This window comes from Pseudophryne corroboree, chromosome 8, assembly GCF_028390025.1.
Source record: "Pseudophryne corroboree isolate aPseCor3 chromosome 8, aPseCor3.hap2, whole genome shotgun sequence".
Lineage (NCBI taxonomy): Eukaryota > Metazoa > Chordata > Amphibia > Anura > Myobatrachidae > Pseudophryne > Pseudophryne corroboree.
The window spans coordinates 422212961-422234513 of NC_086451.1; the positions used below are offsets into that span (position 1 = coordinate 422212961).

At 49.7% G+C, this 21553-nt stretch overlaps 1 protein-coding gene across 1 annotated transcript in view; it reads left to right on the top strand.

The window, feature by feature from the left end:
- Nucleotides 1-21553, top strand: part of PLEKHG2 (pleckstrin homology and RhoGEF domain containing G2) — a 124524-nt gene that overhangs the window by 50819 nt on the left and 52152 nt on the right. The window contains exon 2 of the mRNA XM_063938595.1: nucleotides 20446-20520. Coding sequence (XP_063794665.1) covers nucleotides 20472-20520 — 49 coding nt within the window. The 5' untranslated portion in view covers nucleotides 20446-20471. The remainder of the gene's footprint in view (nucleotides 1-20445; nucleotides 20521-21553) is intronic.

Consider the following 21553-nt stretch of genomic DNA (forward strand, 5'->3'; position numbering starts at 1 on the left):
CGGACCACTTGTCCAGAAGGTCCCATTGAAAAGTCCTTGCATGTAACCTTCCGAAGGGAATGGCCTCGTAGGCCGCCACCATTTTCCCCAGAACTCGAGTGCATTGGTGAACTGACACCCTTTTCGGTTTTAGCAGGTCTCTGACCATGTTCTGGATGTCTTGGGCCTTCTCTATTGGGAGGAAGACCTTCATTTGTTCCGTATCCAGTATCATACCTAGGAACGGTAGTCGAGTTGTCGGAATCAACTGTGACTTCGGTAGATTTAGAATCCAACCGTGTTGCTGGAGCACTCTCGGAGAGAGCGCCACACTGCTCAGCAATTTCTCTCTTGATCTCGCTTTTATCAGGAGATCGTCCAAGTATGGGATAATTGTGACCCCATGCTTGCGCAGGACCACCATCATTTCCGCCATTATCTTGGTGAAAATCCTCGGGGCCGTGGAAAGTCCAAACGGCAACGTCTGAAATTGGTAATGACAATCCTGTACAGCGAATCTCAGGTATTCCTGATGAGGGGCATATATGGGGACATGAAGGTACGCATCCTTTATGTCCAGAGACACCATAAACTCCCCCTCCTCCATGTTGGCTATTATCGCCCTGAGTGATTCCATTTTGAATTTGAATCTTTTTATGTACAGGTTTAGTGATTTCAGATTCAAAATCGGTCTGACCGAACCGTCCGGTTTCGGGACCACAAATAGGATTGAGTAGTAACCTCTTCCCTGCTGGTGCAGGGGAACCTTGATTATCACTTGCTGTATACACAGCGTTTGAATTGCAGCTAACACTACATCCCTGTCCGATGTGGAAGCTGGTAGGGCCGATTTGATAAATCGGCGCGGGGGCACCTCCTCGAATTCCAATTTGTAACCCTGGGAAACTATTTCCAACACCCAGGGATTCAGGTCCGAACTGACCCAGGCCTGACTGAAAAGTCGAAGACGTGCCCCCACCGGTGTGGACTCCCTCAGGGGAGCCCCAGCTTCATGCTGTGGGTTTTGGAGCAGCCGGGGAGGACTTTTGTTCCTGGGCACCTGCCGAAGCAGGTGCTCTCTTGCCTTTGCCCTTACCTCTGGCGAGGAAAGAGGATCCCCGACCTCTTTTAGACTTGTGCGACCGAAAGGACTGCATCTGATAAGGTGTTACTTTCTTTTGCTGTTGGGGAATATATGGTAAAAAATTTGATTTACCTGCTGTAGCTGTGGAAACCAGGTCCGTCAGCCCATCCCCAAACAATACATCCCCCCTTATAGGGTAGTACTTCCATATGTTTCTTGGAATCCGCATCACCCGTCCATCCAAGCTGCAATTGCGCTACACACCCATGCCGACGCAATCGTCGGTCTTAGCACAGCACCCTTATGAGAATAAATACCCTTTAAGGTAGTTTCTTGCCTGCGATCTGCTGGGTCTTTAAGGGCCGCTGTGTCAGGAGAGGGTAGCGCCACTTTCTTGGATAAGCGCGTCAGGGCCTTGTCCACAGTGGGGGGTAATTTTCAAATCTCCCTGTCCTGCTTAGGGAAAGGGTATGCCATAAAAATTCTTTTGGGGATCTGCGGTCTCTTATCCGGAGTCTCCCAAGCTTTTCCAAAGAACTCATTTAATTCATGAGATGTGGGAAAATTTATAATCGGTTTCTTTTCCTTAAACATGTGTACCCTTGTGTCGGGGACTGAGGGTTCATCCACAATATGCAACACATCCCTTATTGCCACAATCATACACTGAATAGTTTAAGTCACCTTAGGGTGCAATTTTACTTCGTCATAGTCGACACTGGAATCCGAATCCGTGTCGGTAGTAGTGTCTTGTGTTAAGGGACGCTTTTGAGACACCGACGGGCCCTGTGAGTCGGTCCAATCTGAGGATTGACTGCCTGATGTCCCCCCTAAACCAGCCTTATCAAGCCTTTTATGTAAAGATGCCACACTTGCATGCAACGTATGCCACATGTCCATCCAATCTGGAGTCGGCACAACCGACGGGGACACACCACTCATTTGCTCCACCTCCTCCTTGGAGAAGCCTTCCGCCTCAGAAATGTCGACACACACGTACCGACACCCCACACACACAGGGAGTTACCTATAAGGGGACAAAACCCCAACCAGGCCCTTAGGAGAGACAGAGAGATAGAGTATGCCAGCACACACCCAGCGCTTAAAAACACTGGAATATATGACCAGATAGCGCTATTATATGTTTATAATTGTAATCTCCACTCACTGCGTCGCCAAAGTGCCCCCCTCCTCCTTTTTCCAACCTGTGAAGCTCAGCCGGGGAGAGAACAGTGAGCCAGCGTTTTCTCATGCAGCCTCTGTGGAGAAAATGGCGCTGGTTAGTGCTGAGGATCAAGCCCCGCCCACCCGCCGGCGGGCTTCGGTCCCTTCATCATATACTAATAAAATGGCGGGGATCCGCGGATTTACTGTCCCACAGCCTAATCCATCGTATTTATGGCCAAATCGAGGTTTATTGCTGCCCAGGGCGCCCCCCCCTGCGCCCTGCACCCTTCAGTGCCTGCTTTGTGTGTGTGACAGGGAGCAATGGCGCGCAGCTTACCGCTGCGCGCTTACCTCATGAAGATCTGATGTCTTCTGCCGCCTGAAGTCTTTTCCTCAATACTCACCCGGCTTCTATCTTCGGCATCTGTGAGGAGGACGGCGGCGCGGCTCCGGGACGAACCCCAGGTGAGACCTGTGTTCCGACTCCCTCTGGAGCTAATGGTGTCCAGTAGCCTAGAAGCAGTGCCCAACTTTACAAGCCAGCTCTGCTTCTCTCTCCTCGGTCCCACGATGCAGGGAGCCTGTTGCCAACAGGACTCCCTGAAAATAAAAAAACCTAACAAAATTATTTTTCCACAGAAAACTCTGGAAAGCTCTCTGCAGTGCACCCATTCTCCTCTGGGCACAAGATCTAACTGAGGTCTGGAGGAGGGGCATAGAGGGAGGAGCCAGTGCACACCCATAGTCAAAGTTCTTTTTAGGTGCCCTATCTCCTGCGGAGCCCGTCTATACCCCATGGTCCTTACGGAGTCCCCAGCATCCTCTAGGACATAAGAGAAATCCTATTTTTTGGCCTAGGGGTGCCGTGAAAAAATTCTGATACTCTAGGGCAGGCAAGTCTCCCGATTTGCGGGGTCCCCCCTGCCCGTCCGCCCACTTAGTGTGTAAAGTGGGCGGTCCGGGCAGTCGATGACGCGATTCTTGCTGAATCGCGTCATCATAGCCACGCCCCCTGCTGTGTAATGCCGGTGATCGCGGCATTACAGAACGGGGGGCGTGGCTTAAAGGAGGTGTCACTGTGACCCCGCCCTTGCTCCGCCCCGTCCCACCCTTGCTCCGCCCCTGTCCCGCCACCGACCACCCCCTCCTTTACAGCACAGCCTCCCCTGCCCGCCCGCTGAGCCGACCTGGCTGCTCTCTCCCGCAGAGAGCATCCAGAATATCGGTAAGTATGAGTTACATAGAAACATAGATCTTGACAGCAGATAAGAACCACTTGGAACATCTAGTCTGCTCTAAAGACATGTACATGAACACTAGGGTTCACTTTTATTTTTAGGAGGAAACCCACACAAGCACAGGGAGAATATACAAGCTCCACAAAGTTAGGCCCATGGTGGGAATCAAACCCATGACCTCAATGCTTTCAGCCAGTAATATAACCATTACACCATCTGAACTGCAGTGGCATGCATAGCTCTTGGTTAATTGGCTCATCTTCACTCCAGTCTCTTGAAACCTGTAACTCCTGTAGAGGCCTATTTATTAATATTATTTTTACTAAAAAAATGTGAAAAGGGGTGTTTTCACACCCATTTCACGTTATTTTAGTATCACTCCAATGTATTAAAGGGCTTTTGGAAATTTTTTTGTTAAAAACTGCTCCAAACCCTTTAATTGTCATTTTTTTTTTAGTAACCCACATCGCATTTCCCATACTTATAATGGGAAATGGGCGAATTTACTAAAAAAAAAATAAAAAAAAAATAAAAAGTAAAAAAACACTGCAGCGTGCTCTGTGATAATAACGAAATCACAGGGCAGCACTGCGAGATCCCTACTTCTGCCCAGCTGGCAGAGAAAGCTGTGCGCGAGCCGGCCAGTGTGATCAGCTCTGCGTGTCCGATGGAGACACAAGCTGATCACTGGTTAAAACTAAAAAAAAACAACAACAACATACGTATCAGTCCAGGGAGCCGGTGATCAGTGCTCCTGTGTGGGCTGTCAGGCACCGGATACTCCATGTGCTGCACTATGACCCCCAGTGCAGTAAAGTGACGTTGCAAAACGGCAGCTCACTTTACAGCACCAGGGATCACAGCAGCGCACACGGTCCGGCGTCCAGCAGCCTTGCAGGAGCAGTGATCACCGGCCTCCTGGACTAGGGCAGGGAGGCGGTAGTCGCAACGGCGGGGGTGGGGGTGGGGGGTGGTGTCGACCTGGTGGTGGCAGTAGCGGCAAAAATAAAAATACTCCAATGATGCTGCGGAATGTCATCGCAGGGACAGAGCTTGCTCGCAAGCTCTGTCCCTGCATGCGATAAAAAGTGATACATCCATGTGATGTAATCAATCATCGCAGTGCGGATTCGGGCGATTTTATCACACCACATCCGCATTCTTGTATGCGGATGGTGATAAATTGGCCTCTTAAAGTGATAGTTGTCCTCTCTTACTAGTCTTCATGCTTTGATACGGAATTCTGAGGCATGTAACATTATTTTCTTAATAATTTTCACAGCTTTTCTTCAGATTCACATTATGACCAATGTTATTGACACTAGGATGGCTTTTATCCATAAGAAATGACCTTTGTTAATGATTCCCAAGAAGAGACTCAATTGAAAGCCAATCGTTAGGACAATATCTTTCATCTGTGTAAACTTGGAGCTTCCACAGCACATGGGTTGAATACTTATGCAAGCAGCACTTTCTAGTTTTATTAATATCTTTTTTTAATCTTAAAAAAAAATCAGCCGACAAATTATCAATCATCAATTCAAATATGTTTTATTCAATGAAGCCAATTACTTTGTAACTTGCCTAAATTAAATTGCTATCCATGACAGTTTTTGTTTGCTGCAAATGAGTGTGCTAAACACAGCCATATTTCATCCAGGATAAGTAACTTGGCCACATCTGACAGTGGCACCCACATTGCCTCGACGTCACTTTTCATTGAACTTCTTCCCAGTAACAGAAGTGGTAAATTTTCTTTCCATGTACAAATGTCGCTAGTTTTTGTTAATTCAGGGATAATTCTAATTAAAAACATCATGCAGTATTGGGCTAAGGAGATTTATGGTTTAAAGGCACAACATGCAATTGTTACACATTTGGGGGGAGATGTACTGTACGAAGCCTTGGAGAGTGATAAAGTTGAGAGAGATAAAGGGGGTCATTCTGAGTTGTTCGCTCGCAAGCTGCTTTTAGCAGCTTTGCACACGCTAACCCGCCGCCTACTGGGAGTGAATCTTAGCTTAACAAAATTGCGAATGAAAGATTAGCAGAATTGCGAATAGACACTTCTTAGCAGTTTCTGAGTAGCTCCACACTTACTCGGCATCTGCGATCAGTTCAGTCAGTTTCGTTCCTGGTTTGACGTCACAAACACACCCAGCGTTCGCCCAGACACTCCTCCGTTTCTCCAGCCACTCCCGCGTTTTTCCCAGAAACGGTAGTGTTTTTTCGCACACACCCATAAAACGGCCAGTTTCCGCCCAGAAACACCCACTTCCTGTCAATCACATTACGATCACCAGAACGAAGAAAAAACCTCGTAATGCCGTGAGTAAAATACCTAACTGCATAGCAAATTTACTTGGCGCAGTCGCACTGCGGGCATTGCGCATGCGCATTAGCGACTAATCGCTCCGTTGCGAGAAAAAAATAACGAGCGAACAACTCGGAATGACCCCCAAAGTACCAACCATTCAGCTTCTAACTGTCATTTTTCAAACACAGGAGCAGATGTATTAAGCCTGGAGAAGGCATAAGGAAGTGATGAACCAGTGATAAGTGCAAGGTGATAAACACACCAGCCAATCAGCTCCAATATGTAAATTTACCGTTAGGAGCTGATTGTTAATTTACATATTGGAGCTGATTAGCTGGTACGTTTATCACCTTGCACTTATCACTGGTTTATCACTTCCTTATGCCGTCTCCAGGCTTAATACATCTGCACCAATGTCTGTAGCATGATAGTTAGGAACTGATTAGCTGGCATTTTATCGCTTTCCACTTTATCTCTCTCCAAGTTTAGGGCCTAATTCAGTACGGATTGCAAATTCTGCTAATAAAAACGTAGCTGTGCCCGCAGAAGGCCCCTCGTCACGCCCTCGTTCGCGCCAGCACGCCACCTTTTCCCAGCCACGCCCCAACAGCGCGCTGTTTCCACCCCGGGTAACGGAGTGTTGCTGCCCCTTCACCCCGCGGCCGCCTCTGGCTGAGTGATAGGCGAAGGCGGATGCATTTTCTGCGCCCCCCCTCCGCAGAAAATTCAGGCGCATGCGCAGGTCGGGCGCTGAGCATACGCCCGCATCTTTTCCTTATTTTTGCGGTTGGGTTGCACACTGCGATCCAACCTGAATGAGACCCTTAGTACAGTACATCCGCCCCTAAATAGTATCCGATTTATGTCAATGCATCTTTATAGTCTATGGTTCTGGGAATTAAAGAGGACCTCTTACCTACTCATTAAAGCTAAATTAGTCACCTCCCGGACAAGTATCACTATTCACAAGTAATATTAGGAGGTATATTTACTAAAGTGCGGGTTTAATGAATGAAGATGTTGCCCATAGCAACCAATCAGATTCTACTTATTTACCTAGCACCTCCTAGAAGATAATAGATAGAATCTGATTGGTTGCTATAGGCAACATCTCCACTTCTAGGAACTTTAGTAAATAAATATACCCCTATGAGTGTAAAACACAGCATGCTCTGGATAGGGCTGGCTCACTGTGACGATCTGGGAAAAGGCAGCATCTAGATGGCAGTCCTCTCATGTAGAACAATCAGACTTGCAACTGAGCTGGAATGAGGGGGTATGCGTCCCGGGTGCAGAATCTGAGAGGGCGCAGAGATGGGTACTCTGCCTCCCCTCCTTTCTTTCAGTCTTAAGGGGCTACCTTCTGCCAGGTCCAACAACTCTTGTCGCTCTGGTCCCCAGCACCACCAATGTGGATTCTTGGAAACTCCCCCCTCCCCGGCTAATGAATGGGGCAGGGGCGGTGACCATGGACTCTCCAGCTGCCCCTTTCATTTCCCAAGTGCTGGTCCGTGGCCTCTCACACATTCCTGTGCCTGTGTAAGTGATATCTGCCCCCAGGCCTGTTCCCTGGCACCTCCCCCTTCCCGCAGCTCCACCAGAAGAGGACAGGGCCTTAAGGGGCTACTTACTGCCAGGTCTCAGACAGAACCCTCGCTGCAGGTCCCCGCTCCTCAGTACCACCAATGTGGACTCCTGGGAAACTACCCCCCTCCCCGGTAGCTAGGACACTTGTGAATGGGGCGGGGTGGCCCTGTTCCTCAGCCCCCGGCCCTACTCCTCAGGGCCTCCCCCTTCCTGCACGGCAGCTCCACCAGAGGAGGAAAGGGTGAGAGGAAGCAGCAGCAGCAGCACTGCGGTGAGATCTCTATATGCCAGGACAGCTGCTGCCTCACAAAGAATGGTCCTAGGTACCGACTGGCATGCAGGGCTTTTCAGTCCTACAGCAGTTGGCCAGTCAGAGTCTGTTACCCCCACACCCCTGTGTATGTGATACACTGACTGCATGGCTTATATCAGGTATATAACCCCAGCAAGAGCGGTTCTAGGCACGGGCAAGCGGGTGGGCGCCGCACTCATCCCGCAGGCGCCCTCCCGCTCTCCGGCTGCAGCAGGCGCCGTGGGCTGTGTGGGTGCCGCTGCAGCCGACGCCACTGTCAGACGCTACTGGTCATAATTGACCATTATGTGCCTGTGCGGCGCTGCTATGGGAGAGACGTCATGACGTCTCTCCCATAGAGAGGAGCGGGCAGCCAGAGACGGAGGAAAGCGCAGCAGCGGCACAGCTGCAGGGGGTATAGCTACTGGGGGCACAGTTACAAGGGGTACAGCTACAGGGGGCACAACTACAGGGGGTATAGCTACTGGGGGCACAGTTACAAGGGGTACAGCTACAGGGGGCACAACTACAGGGGGTATAGCTACTGGGGGCACAGTTACAAGGGGTACAGCTACAGGGGGCACAACTACAGGGGGTATAGCTACTGGGGGCACAGTTACAAGGGGTACAGCTACAGGGGGCACAACTACAGGGGGTATAGCTACTGGGGGCACAGTTACAAGGGGTACAGCTACAGGGGGCACAACTACAGGGGGTATAGCTACTGGGGGCACAGTTACAAGGGGTACAGCTACAGGGGGCACAACTACAGGGGGTATAGCTACTGGGGGCACAGTTACAAGGGGTACAGCTACAGGGGGCACAACTACAGGGGGTATAGCTACTGGGGGCACAGTTACAAGGGGTACAGCTACAGGGGGCACAACTACAGGGGGTATAGCTACTGGGGGCACAGTTACAAGGGGTACAGCTACAGGGGGCACAACTACTGGGGACACAACTACTGGGGGCATAAGTACTGGGAGCACAACTACAGGGGCCATAACTGTGTCCACACCCCTATTTTTACCCGCACGCCTTCGGCGCGCACCAACTCTGTTTAACCTGTTGAGGGGCCCAAAGGAAACTTTCGCCCTGGGCGCCACAAGGTCTAAAACCGGCCCTGAGCACCAGCCAGTCCTAGGGACTCCTTTCTGCAGTCAGGATAACCCACATTGTGTATCCCCCTCCCGAGAAAGTTGGTGGTACTCTTTAATTGGCCCTAGGCCTGACGGGCATGCTGGGTTATGTAGTCCTACAGCAGTTGGCCAGTCAGAGTCTCCCACAATACTGTATCTGAGGTGCATATTAGTTTTCTTGTGTTCCAGCTTCCTATCCATTTTCCTAGGGAATGTGTGCTGTATGCACCCTGACGGTGCTGGTTGTCACTTTGCCAACTGTTTATTACTGTGTTTTTGACACGGTTCCAAAGTTTGTGTGTGTGCATAGGGGGCGCCAAATTACTGCCTTGCCCCGGGTGCCAACAATCCTAGTTTCGGCCCTGCTCCGGGTGTAGCTAGCGCATTCAACAACTGCTCATTGCCGCGTGCTCTTGCTACTGCTGTCCTGACTAAGTTGGGACAGTAAGAACGCATTTTGTTATCCTACCATGGGAAAAAAGCGCAAGGACGCAGGACTGCCACCAGAAATTGCGGGGCCTGGGACTGTCAAAGTAGACAGGGCCCCTCTCCGGCCAAAAATAGATTCTGCCGCACCGCTCCACCCCTATGTGATGTCATACATTGTGACGTTACATATACAGTAGATGGAGCATTGCAGACCTACAGGAACAGTTCACAGAGAGCTGATGTACAGAGAAGGCTTGTTTTAAGAAGTCCTGGGCATCAGCCTGTTGTTGTTTCACAGCCTGTTACAGCTCTCCAGGTATTGGCGGTAGGAGCTAGGGGTGGGCCCCCCTCTCTGTAAGAGCCCTGGACACCAGTCCCCACAGTCCCCCCCTGCTGGCTGCCCTGCAAGGACACCTTCACAATGGACAAATAATGTAACCAGAAAACACATCCTACTTATAAGTGAACTTTCCTGAACAACATTTTCTGGTTCAGCTGTACAGTCCCTAATAGTCTCTATTCCACATGGATTTTACTGTTTGCATTTATAATAATATGTCAAAGGAAATGACTGTACAGGTTATTTGTATGCTTGTGGGGATGAGGGGTTCCCTGTAATTGCAGATTTGATGACCCAGTAATGATAATGTTGGGATGGAAGCTCAGACCACAGGCCGCTCAGCACAGACCTCCACTAAGTGGAGATTAATTCATGAAGCCGACAAGAACATTTATCCCTGTAGATCCCTGGGACATATTATGTTTCTGTTATTTCTGTTTATTTATATATCGCCCCACCACATTACGCAGCGCTGTCCAGGGATATTTAATCATCCACATAATAACTGCCTAATTGGCGAGAACAGTCTAATTTGCATACAACTCAAAGGCCCAGACTAGGGTCCTAGTAGTCAGCAGCCAATCAACCCAATTAACCTACCAGCTCTGAATATGAAAGGAAACCACAAGGTATTGGATGGATGAATACAGTAAGCCCACAGAAACACAGGACGGGACATACAAACTCCACACAGAGAGGGCAGTGATCATAATCAAGCCCAGTGCAGAGCAGTGCTAACCAAGGGCGTAGCTATAGTAGGTGCAGGGGGTGCGGCTGCTATGGGTCCTGAGCCCCCCAGCCCGTCACCCAGTAACGCTGCCTGCTGGCGGGCGTTCACCTCCTGAGCACTATGGGTGGCTTTTCATGTTTTAGGGATTCCGTATGATTTACCGATGGACACAATACCAACAGTCATAATCCCAACAGCCATTGGCCTACTGTCGAAATACTGACACGGTCAAAATACTGACATGCACTATGCCGATATATTCAAAATGCCGACGTAGTCACAATACCAATATTTGAAATGCTGATATGTCAGAATACCGACATGAGTTTTTCTCCTTTTTTGTGTCAATGTTGACACAGGTCGACATGGACACCGTCTAAGTGTACCACATCCCCTCGCATGTCTTGCTGCGCTCGCCGTGCTTTGGGCGCGGTGCCTCTCTGCGTTCGGCACACTATTATATTCCCCTTCCAGGTCCACTGGGACGGTAAAGTATGAACAAGTCTGTTTTTTGGGCAACAATTCTATAAAAAACGCATGTCGGCATTATTACTTCTCGGCATGTCAAATGTCTGTATTCTGACTATGTCGACATTTTGAACATGTCGGCACAATGAATGTTGGTATTTTGACCGTGTCGGTATTTTGACTGTCGGTCAATGGCTGTCAGGTACTGTGTCTGTCGGTAAATCAACTGCTACCCTTACTCCCTAATACTAACCACTGAGAGCAGATGCAGCATTGCACTGCGCATGACCTAAAGATGGAGGCAGGCAAGTGTGGACAACGCAGAGCAGTAGTATGTATTTCAACTGTATCTATGTTCCACCCAAAAAGGTGGAATTGGGGTGTGACAGGGGCGGACGACAGTTACAGTGAGGGTGTGTTCATGCAAATGCAGGTTGTGCAGACCTGGAAATAACGCTAATATGTCTTTTGGAGCAAGATCTGCTGATGAAGACTAGTGCCAGGCTAGAAGCACACACACATGCAGTCACATATGGGTGAACAGGGCTGTAGGTGTCACTGCCCCTGCATCTGGGTAGCAGGGCGCCTGTCTAATGGCACGCAAGAGCGCACCGGGCACACACCCTGCATCATCAGGTAGCGCTGTACTATCTTATGGAGGTGGCAGACCTGTTCCCATGTTTGGGGGATGGCGGTAGTGAGCCCTTCTCCAGCGCTGCAGGTGAAGATACATTTTATTTTCTGTATGTGAATCTTTTATGCAAAATAGGTCCAATTTAGTTTCATCTCTGCATTAGGCCCTGGATGCAAAACCATACATACACAAATAAATGCATTCACGTCCCTGCAGCATGGTTTGCCCAGGAGCAAATTGCTCCTTTTTACTTAGCTCCTTATGCAGAATCTCAAGGATGTTTCTCGCTGGCATCCACAAAGGAGACCAGGGGGGAAATATAACTTCACCTTTAAGAACATCGCTCCTTTAAATTCTGTAGAAAAATTACTGTATAAAGTAAATGAAAAATACAAAGAATAGATTAAAAATATCTTTGTATTATTCTAATAATCTTTATAGTCAAAACTCTGGAGTAAAATGTCTATGGCTGCCTCACCTGCTTATCTTGTCCACACATCTCCTCTCAAAACTCACCAGACTTCCCACAGTATATACTTCTGCACCTATGTATAATGCCCACATGTATATACTGCTGCACCTGTGTATAATGCCCACATGTACATACTTCTGCACCTGTGTATAATGCCCATATGTATATACTGCTGCACCTGTGTATAATGCCCACATGTACATACTGCTGCACCTGTGTATAATGCCCACATGTATACACTGCTGCACCTGTGTATAATGCTCACATGTATATACTGCTGCACCTGTGTATAATGCCCACATGTATATACTGCTGCACCTGTGTATAATGCCCACATGTACATACTTCTGCACCTGTGTATAATGCCCACATGTACATACTGCTGCACCTGTGTATAATGCCCACATGTATACACTGCCGCACCTGTGTATAATGGATACATGTATATACCATTGCACCTGTGTATAATGCCCACATGTATATACCGCTGCACCTGTGTATAATGGTCACATGTATATAGTGCTGCACCTGTGTATAATGCCCCCATGTATATAGTGCTGCACCTGTGTATAATGCCCACATGCATATACTGCTGCACCTGTGTATAATGGCCACATGTATATACTTCTGCACCTGTGTATAATGCCCACATGTATATACTGCTGCACCTGTGTATAATGGCCACATGCATATACTGCTGCACCTGTGTATAATGGCCACATGTATATACTTCTGCACCTGTGTATAATGCCCACATGTATATACTGCTGCACCTGTGTATAATGGCCACATGTATATACTGCTGCACCTGTGTATAATGCCCACTTGTATATACCGCTGCACCTGTGTATAATGGCCACATGTATATACTGCTGCACCTGTGTATAATGCTCACATGAACCCTTTGGCTCATATACTGTGTGTCTGGCTCTGGTACTAGCCAGTGCTTCCTAAGCCATTTACCTCACCCCACGTCCCTGCATTTAAGTGACAAAGGGTTAATAAAAACAACCACCTGGTCTGTCTAAAAACAATTGAATCCTCCTGTGACAGGACGGTACCGTACGGAAGCACTCGCCGCTTGCCGCGTCCCGTCGACTGCGCACAGAATGGAAGGTCAAGCCGCACGAGGCCTGACCACATAGGGGATTCTCGCTTACCGTCAGTAACCGCCTGTTACTGACTCCACCCACTGCGTTGTGGGCGGGTTCTTGCTGCCACCACCAAACTCCTAACCTGCCGTGGCGTTTGGAACCACGGTTCTGCTCTGTATGTGCCGACGCACTGCTTTACCACACCTGTGTGGTGTCGACGAATCCCCCCTAGCCACTTGCTAGGCCTCTACCGGTAGCTGGCGGAAGGCGGAGCTTGGAGACGTCAGGTGCTTCCCTGGACAGCCGGAGAACGGGGCTAGGTTTGGCCTAACCCTGTAGGTCACAAGATGAAGCAGTCTTCTTGAGGCAATGATGTTTATTTGCTCAAATATAGTTCTAAAGAGAACTCTTCCCTATTGCTAGGGGCAACAGCATACAGCAAGATGTTCCAGCAGAATAAGATGGTATAACTACAACTCTGGAGGCACGCAGGTCTCCTTTTTATGTCAGTTTTCCACACAGTATCACAGGGGGGGTAAGCTCTCCCTGTCTTCTCCAACCAATCAGGTTATTTTACAAAATACCAATAAATTACATTTTACAAGGATATAAGTGCAATAAAACAATATCCTCCTTCCTGTCACCCAGACAACGTTTGGTATCAGATTAACATTCACTATTGATAAATTTATCACATATCTTCAAAATACAAATGTGTCTGGTCATTCCCATCTGCAGGCAATCCCAGTGTTTAAGATTACAACAGGAATAGCTACAATACAAACAAACGGTCTTCCTTCCTTTATCTGCCATTCGGATCGTATATCAATTACATCCCCTACATGAAACAGATTCCAAGCCCATAGACCCAGTGATTAGTATCTCTCTCTAAGGAACTCACACATCAAAAGGTATTGTCCTTCACACCTCTCTGCTAGCACAGAGGATAAGAGATGCCTTTTCAGACATCTAAAGTAACTGCATTTTTTCCTTTAAATACATTTCATTTAAACACGTGTTTCCCTTTAAATATACACTGAGCCTGTCTTGCATATAAAATAAATACATTTAAACATGCATTCCTGCAATGGTGCACAGCGCACTACATATGACATGTTAAAACACATCATTCAACAAACTTTTAAACAGTCCGCAACATGGCGCTGGGCACGAGGGTTAACCCCTTCAGTGCCGCAGACGCCATTACACGTGTGGCTGGCTTGTCTCTCCGGCCACATTCCTTCCCCCCCATTCAAGCGGGTCAACCAGGGACCCATGTCCCAACGATTTGGGTCCTGGTCCCGCAGTCCCTTGTGTTGAAGGGGACGCTACCTAGGGTGTGTAGGCTCCGGCCTAGACAGTTCATCCATAGTGCAGTGGGCCTCTCTTCGTGGGTGCACAATGTTCAAATAGTCCACCTGAAGTCCAAGTGCAAGGCTCCACCACAAAAGTCTGTCCAATTTCCCCAAGGTAGGTTGCCGCCACCTAACGGGTAGGTGGTAAGTCACCACGGTGGGGGGCCGATTACAAACAAGTGCCACCCAAGGTGTCCCAATCGTGGCATACCCCACCTCCCACAATAGCAGTATACTGCTCAACCAGGCCACAGGGTGCTCCTGCCCATAAGGCTCTTTCTGGCTCTGTACAGCTCCCAGTCCGTGCAGTGGCGCAATAGTTCGTAACACACAGTCCTGGTCAAGAATGTGCGCCATCAGCACTGGAGCGGGTACCCGAGCCTCCTTCAATGACTGGAATGCCAACTCGCAAGCGGGTGCAAAGTCCACTGACTTGGGAATGCCCTTCCTAGCCATCTCTGTCAAGGGGTTCACTACAGGACTAAAGTTAATGACAACATGTCCGTAGGGCCTTACAGGTTCTAAGGTCAGTACCGGTCTGGGTGATGTGGGTCGGGGACAGCCTCTGGTTGCCTCCACCCCCTCTGGGTTGGGCCTACCCCTGTCTCCTCCCACATGGTGCCCCAGGCACTGCACCTCCGTCATACCTATCTGGCAACTGTCTGCCCTAACCGTCAGACCTGCCATCCAATCCTCTTCTGTCGACCTATGACTCGGGAAACCTACCCTGTCACCTAGGCCTACTCTTCCCTCCTTGTCCGCTACCTGTGCCACAGTGATGGCGGCCAGACCACCAGCCTCTGGATCCTGTGTGGCATCCACTACAGGGAGGCTGCGTGTCTTCCCCGATCTACGGTGCACAGGTAGGGGACCTGCTATGTCCACAGCAACTTGCTGCAAGGGTTCTCCTATGGGCAGAGGCCCAGAGACAACACAAACGCTGGAGTGCCCCGGCTGCCAACGCATGGCACCAGCCTTACATTTGGTCTGGGTGTCATCCGACATTCCAGACCAGGGTAAGCTCTGTGTCAGGCACTTCAGGGTACGGTCTGTCTCCGGGTTACTGTCCAAAGGGGTTTCGCTGGCAACCGACACCGGTCGCGCAGGAACGTTCCCTGAGGGGACCAGTTGGACACATTCCCTATCTGGTCTATCCCCTCCCACTTTCCTGGCTACCCTGTACCTTAACCCTTCCCGCCAGGTCAAACTTCCCGCCCCAACCCTGTCAAGGCCGCTGCCAGAGTGGCGCCTCATGCCTTTCGGGGATGGGCCAGAGAGTTGAGCCTCCCTAAACTCCTGCCTGTGGCCCTCAATCTCTCCTAAATTGGGACACTCTACAGGGGGATCTAGGTGGGGACTACTAGGGTCAGTCTGGTAGGGGTCAGTCATGGAAAAGTCAGTGTGGTTTCTCATACTCACCGCCGGAGTTGGCAAACCACTTGGGTCAGGAGCATCATTGGGCACCCCCACAGGATCACACGAGCTGGAACCGACATCCTCTGCGTTGCTAGGGGACGTAGGCATACCAGAGGCAAAAGGCATGCGGGGTCGATGTACTGATCTAGCCGCTGTGATCTTTTCCTCTGGGCTGGTTGATGCTGTGGTTGGCTGTGCTGGCAGTTGTCTAGCAGCTGTAGTCTTTTCCTCTGGGCTGGGCTGTGCTGGAGTAGCTGATGTCAACGGTGGTTTTGGAACTTGACTCCGGGGAATGGCGCCAACAAACATAGTGACGATCCCACCACCCAGATCATTTCCTAGGACCACATCAGTTGGGAGACCATCCATGACGGCAACTACTCGCAACTCTGGTCCAGCTCCCCAGTCCAGGTAGACTCTTGCCATGGGAACCGCTTTCTCTGTTCCTTCCGCCAGTGTGACCGTGGCAGTGCGACCCTGCAATACTGCAGCAGGATCTATAAGGTGGGGGCTCACCACAGTGATTGAGGCCCCAGAGTCTCTTAGGCCTTCTCCCTGCAGGGGTCCCACGTGGACTGGCTGCAGGTGCCTCCACATGTTGTGTAGGGGCTGTTTGGCCATGCAGGTGACTCTCTCCGCAGAGTGCACCTGTCTCTCGCCACACTCCATCGGACTGACTGGAGGGGGAACAGTCTCTGTAGGCTCATCTCCTCTCGTCAAACAAGCAAGCCGGGCTCCAGCACTCGGATTTGGGGCACGAGTCTGGGGTGCTTGGGATGCAGGACAGTTCATCCTCAGATGTCCGATTTTCCCACAGCCGTAGCACTTCTTCTCCAGTCGTGGCACCGATGATCTCTGATCAGTTGCAGGGACGCTGCGGTGCGGTTGCTGGCCAAGAGCACCCGGGTTGGAAGATGCTTGTCTTTGGGGGTGATGAGCTGAAGAGGGGGGTTCCCTTGGTGGTACAGTCTGTTGGAGCTGGCTGCTGGCGGGGCGCTTCTGCCCCCGTGGCCGAATTGCCACATACTTGTCTGCTAACTGGGCAGCCATTTTTAAGCTGGGTGGCTCCCGATCTAGCACCCACTCCTTCACTTCTGGGGCGCACCTGCGGTAGAACTGCTCCCTGCAGATCAGGTCGATCAGTGCGTCCCATGTAGTGGCTTCCGAATCCTTCACCCACTTCACCACGTACTGCCGCAGCTGGTTGGCGAACTGCTCATGGGTACTGCTAGGATTCTTGGGCAAGTCTCTGAACTTCTTCCTGTAAGACTCTGGAGTGATGAAGAATCGCTGGAGGAGGGCCTTCGCGACTTCGTCGTAGTTCCCACAGTCCTCCGTCGCCACTCCTCGATAGGCCTCCAAGGCCTCTCCATGCAGAGTGGGCACAAGGTGTCTCACCCACTCCGACTTGGGTAGATCGTGTAGTTTGCAAGTCCTTTCAAAAACTTGTAAATGTCCATCAATGTCCCCATCACTGTCTGCAAACTTGGCAAACTGAATACGTCCTGATCTGTGTACAACAGCTGACAACGGCTCCCGGGGTACCACGGCTTGTGATGCCCGCTCCGCATGCCACATCCGAATGACAAGCATGCGTTCTTGCTCCGTTGCCCTTTCCCCCAATTCCGCTAGCCGATCTGCTAGGGTATCCGGTCCGCCCCCCCTGGGACGTTGGGATCCTGGCCCTGCTAGGGATTGCTGGGAAACATTGCTGCTGTGAGAGAGGGCGGGGCTTGTGGTTCTCACCGGTTCCTTACGAAGGTACACTGTTGGGCCGTCCTCTGCGATGCTGACGCCGTCAGTGCTTTCCACCTCCGCCCGATGAGACTCCTCCCAGCTCCTGAGCGCCGCCTGCATGACACTCCTGGACGCGTTGGAAGGGATATCCACACCCTTCCCCTGGCATACGATCTCCAGATCCTCCTTGGACATTCCGCTGAATTCCGCCATCGTGTGCGTTCTCCTGCGCTGCAGTTACTCCTCTCCTGAGTAACTCGGCTTCTCCAATCAGGTGATGAAAAGCCACCTGGGATTATCCCACCACTATGCCACCAATTTCTGTGACAGGACGGTACCGTACGGAAGCACTCGCCGCTTGCCGCGTCCCGTCGACTGCGCACAGAATGGAAGGTCAAGCCGCACGAGGCCTGACCACATAGGGGATTCCCGCTTACCGTCAGTAACCGCCTGTTACTGACTCCACCCACTGCGTTGTGGGCGGGTTCTTGCTGCCACCACCAAACTCCTAACCTGCCGTGGCGTTTGGAACCACGGTTCTGCTCTGTATGTGCCGACGCACTGCTTTACCACACCTGTGTGGTGTCGACGAATCCCCCCTAGCCACTTGCTAGGCCTCTACCGGTAGCTGGCGGAAGGCGGAGCTTGGAGACGTCAGGTGCTTCCCTGGACAGCCGGAGAACGGGGCTAGGTTTGGCCTAACCCTGTAGGTCACAAGATGAAGCAGTCTTCTTGAGGCAATGATGTTTATTTGCTCAAATATAGTTCTAAAGAGAACTCTTCCCTATTGCTAGGGGCAACAGCATACAGCAAGATGTTCCAGCAGAATAAGATGGTATAACTACAACTCTGGAGGCACGCAGGTCTCCTTTTTATGTCAGTTTTCCACACAGTATCACAGGGGGGGTAAGCCCTCCCTGTCTTCTCCAACCAATCAGGTTATTTTACAAAATACCAATAAATTACATTTTACAAGGATATAAGTGCAATAAAACAATATCCTCCTTCCTGTCACCCAGACAACGTTTGGTATCAGATTAACATTCACTATTGATAAATTTATCACATATCTTCAAAATACAAATGTGTCTGGTCATTCCCATCTGCAGGCAATCCCAGTGTTTAAGATTACAACAGGAATAGCTACAATACAAACAAACGGTCTTCCTTCCTTTATCTGCCATTCGGATCGTATATCAATTACATCCCCTACATGAAACAGATTCCAAGCCCATAGACCCAGTGATTAGTATCTCTCTCTAAGGAACTCACACATCAAAAGGTATTGTCCTTCACACCTCTCTGCTAGCACAGAGGATAAGAGATGCCTTTTCAGACATCTAAAGTAACTGCATTTTTTCCTTTAAATACATTTCATTTAAACACGTGTTTCCCTTTAAATATACACTGAGCCTGTCTTGCATATAAAATAAATACATTTAAACATGCATTCCTGCAATGGTGCACAGCGCACTACATATGACATGTTAAAACACATCATTCAACAAACTTTTAAACAGTCCGCAACATGGCGCTGGGCACGAGGGTTAACCCCTTCAGTGCCGCAGACGCCATTACACGTGTGGCTGGCTTGTCTCTCCGGCCACACCTCCCTTTCACATTCCACTCTGACTAATGTTACCTGCTCCACACCCACCGGGTTATGTGACAGGTGACAATAAAAAAGAACCAGCGTGATTTAATTGAATTCCCTGCTAAATATAAAGCAGCAATCATTTATAATTGCAAATTAGCCTGATAACTAATTGCCTGTTCCTTTATATTGGAACCCAGGGTTGGACTGGCCCACAGGGGAACAGGGGAAACCACCGGTGGGCCCCACTGCCTTTGGGCCCACCTCCTCCTTTAGGGATTAGGTTCCAGGCTGTATCCTAGTGCACTTTAATTATACATTATACATATGTTACCTTATACTGCACAGGACTGTGGGCCCAGCCCATGCACTCTCTTACGGTTAGGTGGGCCTCTGTGGTGGTTGGCCATATCTCCACTATTGCCTGGCCACATTCTTAAGCATGGGCCCCTACCACTGTATTTACCCGGTGGGCCCTTCTTACCCCAGTCCGACACTGTTGGAACCTATTATATAACCCCCTAAGACTTGATTCTCGGGAAAGTCCTGAGTTCTCCCTCTACTTTACAATCAATTTCCACTAATTATATAAATCAGAGATATTTCCCAAACCTTGTAATCATTTGGCTGTGTATGAAAAATGACAGTTATGAGCTGATTGGCTGGTACTTTATCTCCGTCACTTTATCTTTCTCCAAGGCTTTCAGGGGGTTATTCAGAGAAGAACGCAGATGACTGCATATGCGGCCAGATCTGCATTCATATCATATGCCGGGGGCCGCACAGCACAGGGCAAAGCTACCCAGCATGTATGAGACCGCCTCCCCATGCGTCTACAATCTAATTGCGGATACATCGGAACTAAGGTTGACCCCTGGTGTCAGGCCGTCAGCAGCCATTTTTTTTATCCCAATGTGCCGGCAACTGCATCGGAACTAAGGTTGACCCCTAGTGTCAACCTTAGGTCCGATGCGTCCGCAATTAAATTGTAGACGCATCGGGAAACGGTCCCTGCCCACCCCCGTTTGCCCCCCCCCCCCCTCAGTGCCGCATCACCACTCCGGAAACACCCGACGCTGTCAGTCACATTGAGGTCGCATCCATCGGCAAACTGTGCTGCAGGCCATATCAGCGGCTGGGTCTGAATGACCCTCTTAGCACATAGATTGTAAGCTCCCCTGGGACAGGGACTGATGTGAGTAACTGATAGTCTCTTGGTAAAGCGCTGCGGAATATGTCTGCGCTGTATACATAACTGTTAATAAATATATAATAAAATACCATGGGCTGCCTTTGCTCTGTAACGTCTGTATACACTGTACATATATATCAGCCGACCCTCTCTGAATTACTTTGCATTCTCTCCCTCACAGGGCGAGGAGTCCCCCATCATATCAACATGCCGGAAGGAGTCCTGAAAGGAAGCAGAAAGCGACCAGGTGAACAAGGTGGGTTCCCTTTATTCTGTGATGACGGAGGAGACTGTTTCTGGGGACAGTTTCCATAACAACATATAATGGGGTCCCCTTCACTGCAACACTCTCCCTTGCTCTATTCTATTACTGAACGCACAGCCACCCAACACTGCATCATAGTATGACCCGCAATACTGTCATGCACTAATCGTATCTTGAGGGGTCTATTCATGAAGCAGTGAAAAGAGTGGAGAAGTGAGCCAGTGGAGAAGTTGCCCGTGGCAACCAATCAGCTGCTTTGTTTAATTTTATAGCATGCAAATTATAAATGTTACTTCAATGCTGATTGGTTGACATGGTTCACTTCTCCACTGGTTCACTTTTCGCTGCTTCATGAATAGACCCCTAAATCGGCACATAGCAAGGTGCCCCCTACTCCACTCTCCTAATAAAACCTATGCATTGCCAAGCACGCCCATGGCTGGACAGTGGTGCACGGGACATACGTCCCAACATTCTGACCACCGAGGTGGGGACAGACCACTCACATTGGGACAGTTGGGAGATATGTCAATGTGACAAAGGTGCATGAACTATACGCACTTTCCTTTTATTCCTGGTAGCTGCTGATTCCCATCACTGTCTTGTTCATAACAACCAAGGTAGCCTTTAGGGTCAGACACTGAAACAGCGATATATTGAGAACAGTGATCTGTGGTGTGCGATATTAGTGCCAATTTACACAGGTGCAGGAAGCCCAATATATCCGCCACATCAATAATTTCCCTCCGATACTGCCATTGATCTTATTTCCCAGAAGTGCCCTCTCTGATCATCTATGTGGCGGGGTGGAGAGCCCCAGAGAGATTGTACTGCTGCTCTTCATCTCACCACTTAAGGGCCCCATACACTAGGACGAAAATGCCTGATTTAATCTGATTTTGGGCATTCGGCCCGATATATTGGATGAAATCGGGCATTTTGGAGGCGTTTCCGATCCGATGCGCGTTCCTGTGAGCATCGGATCGGATCCTCCAGATTGAATGTGCTGCACATTCAATCTGGT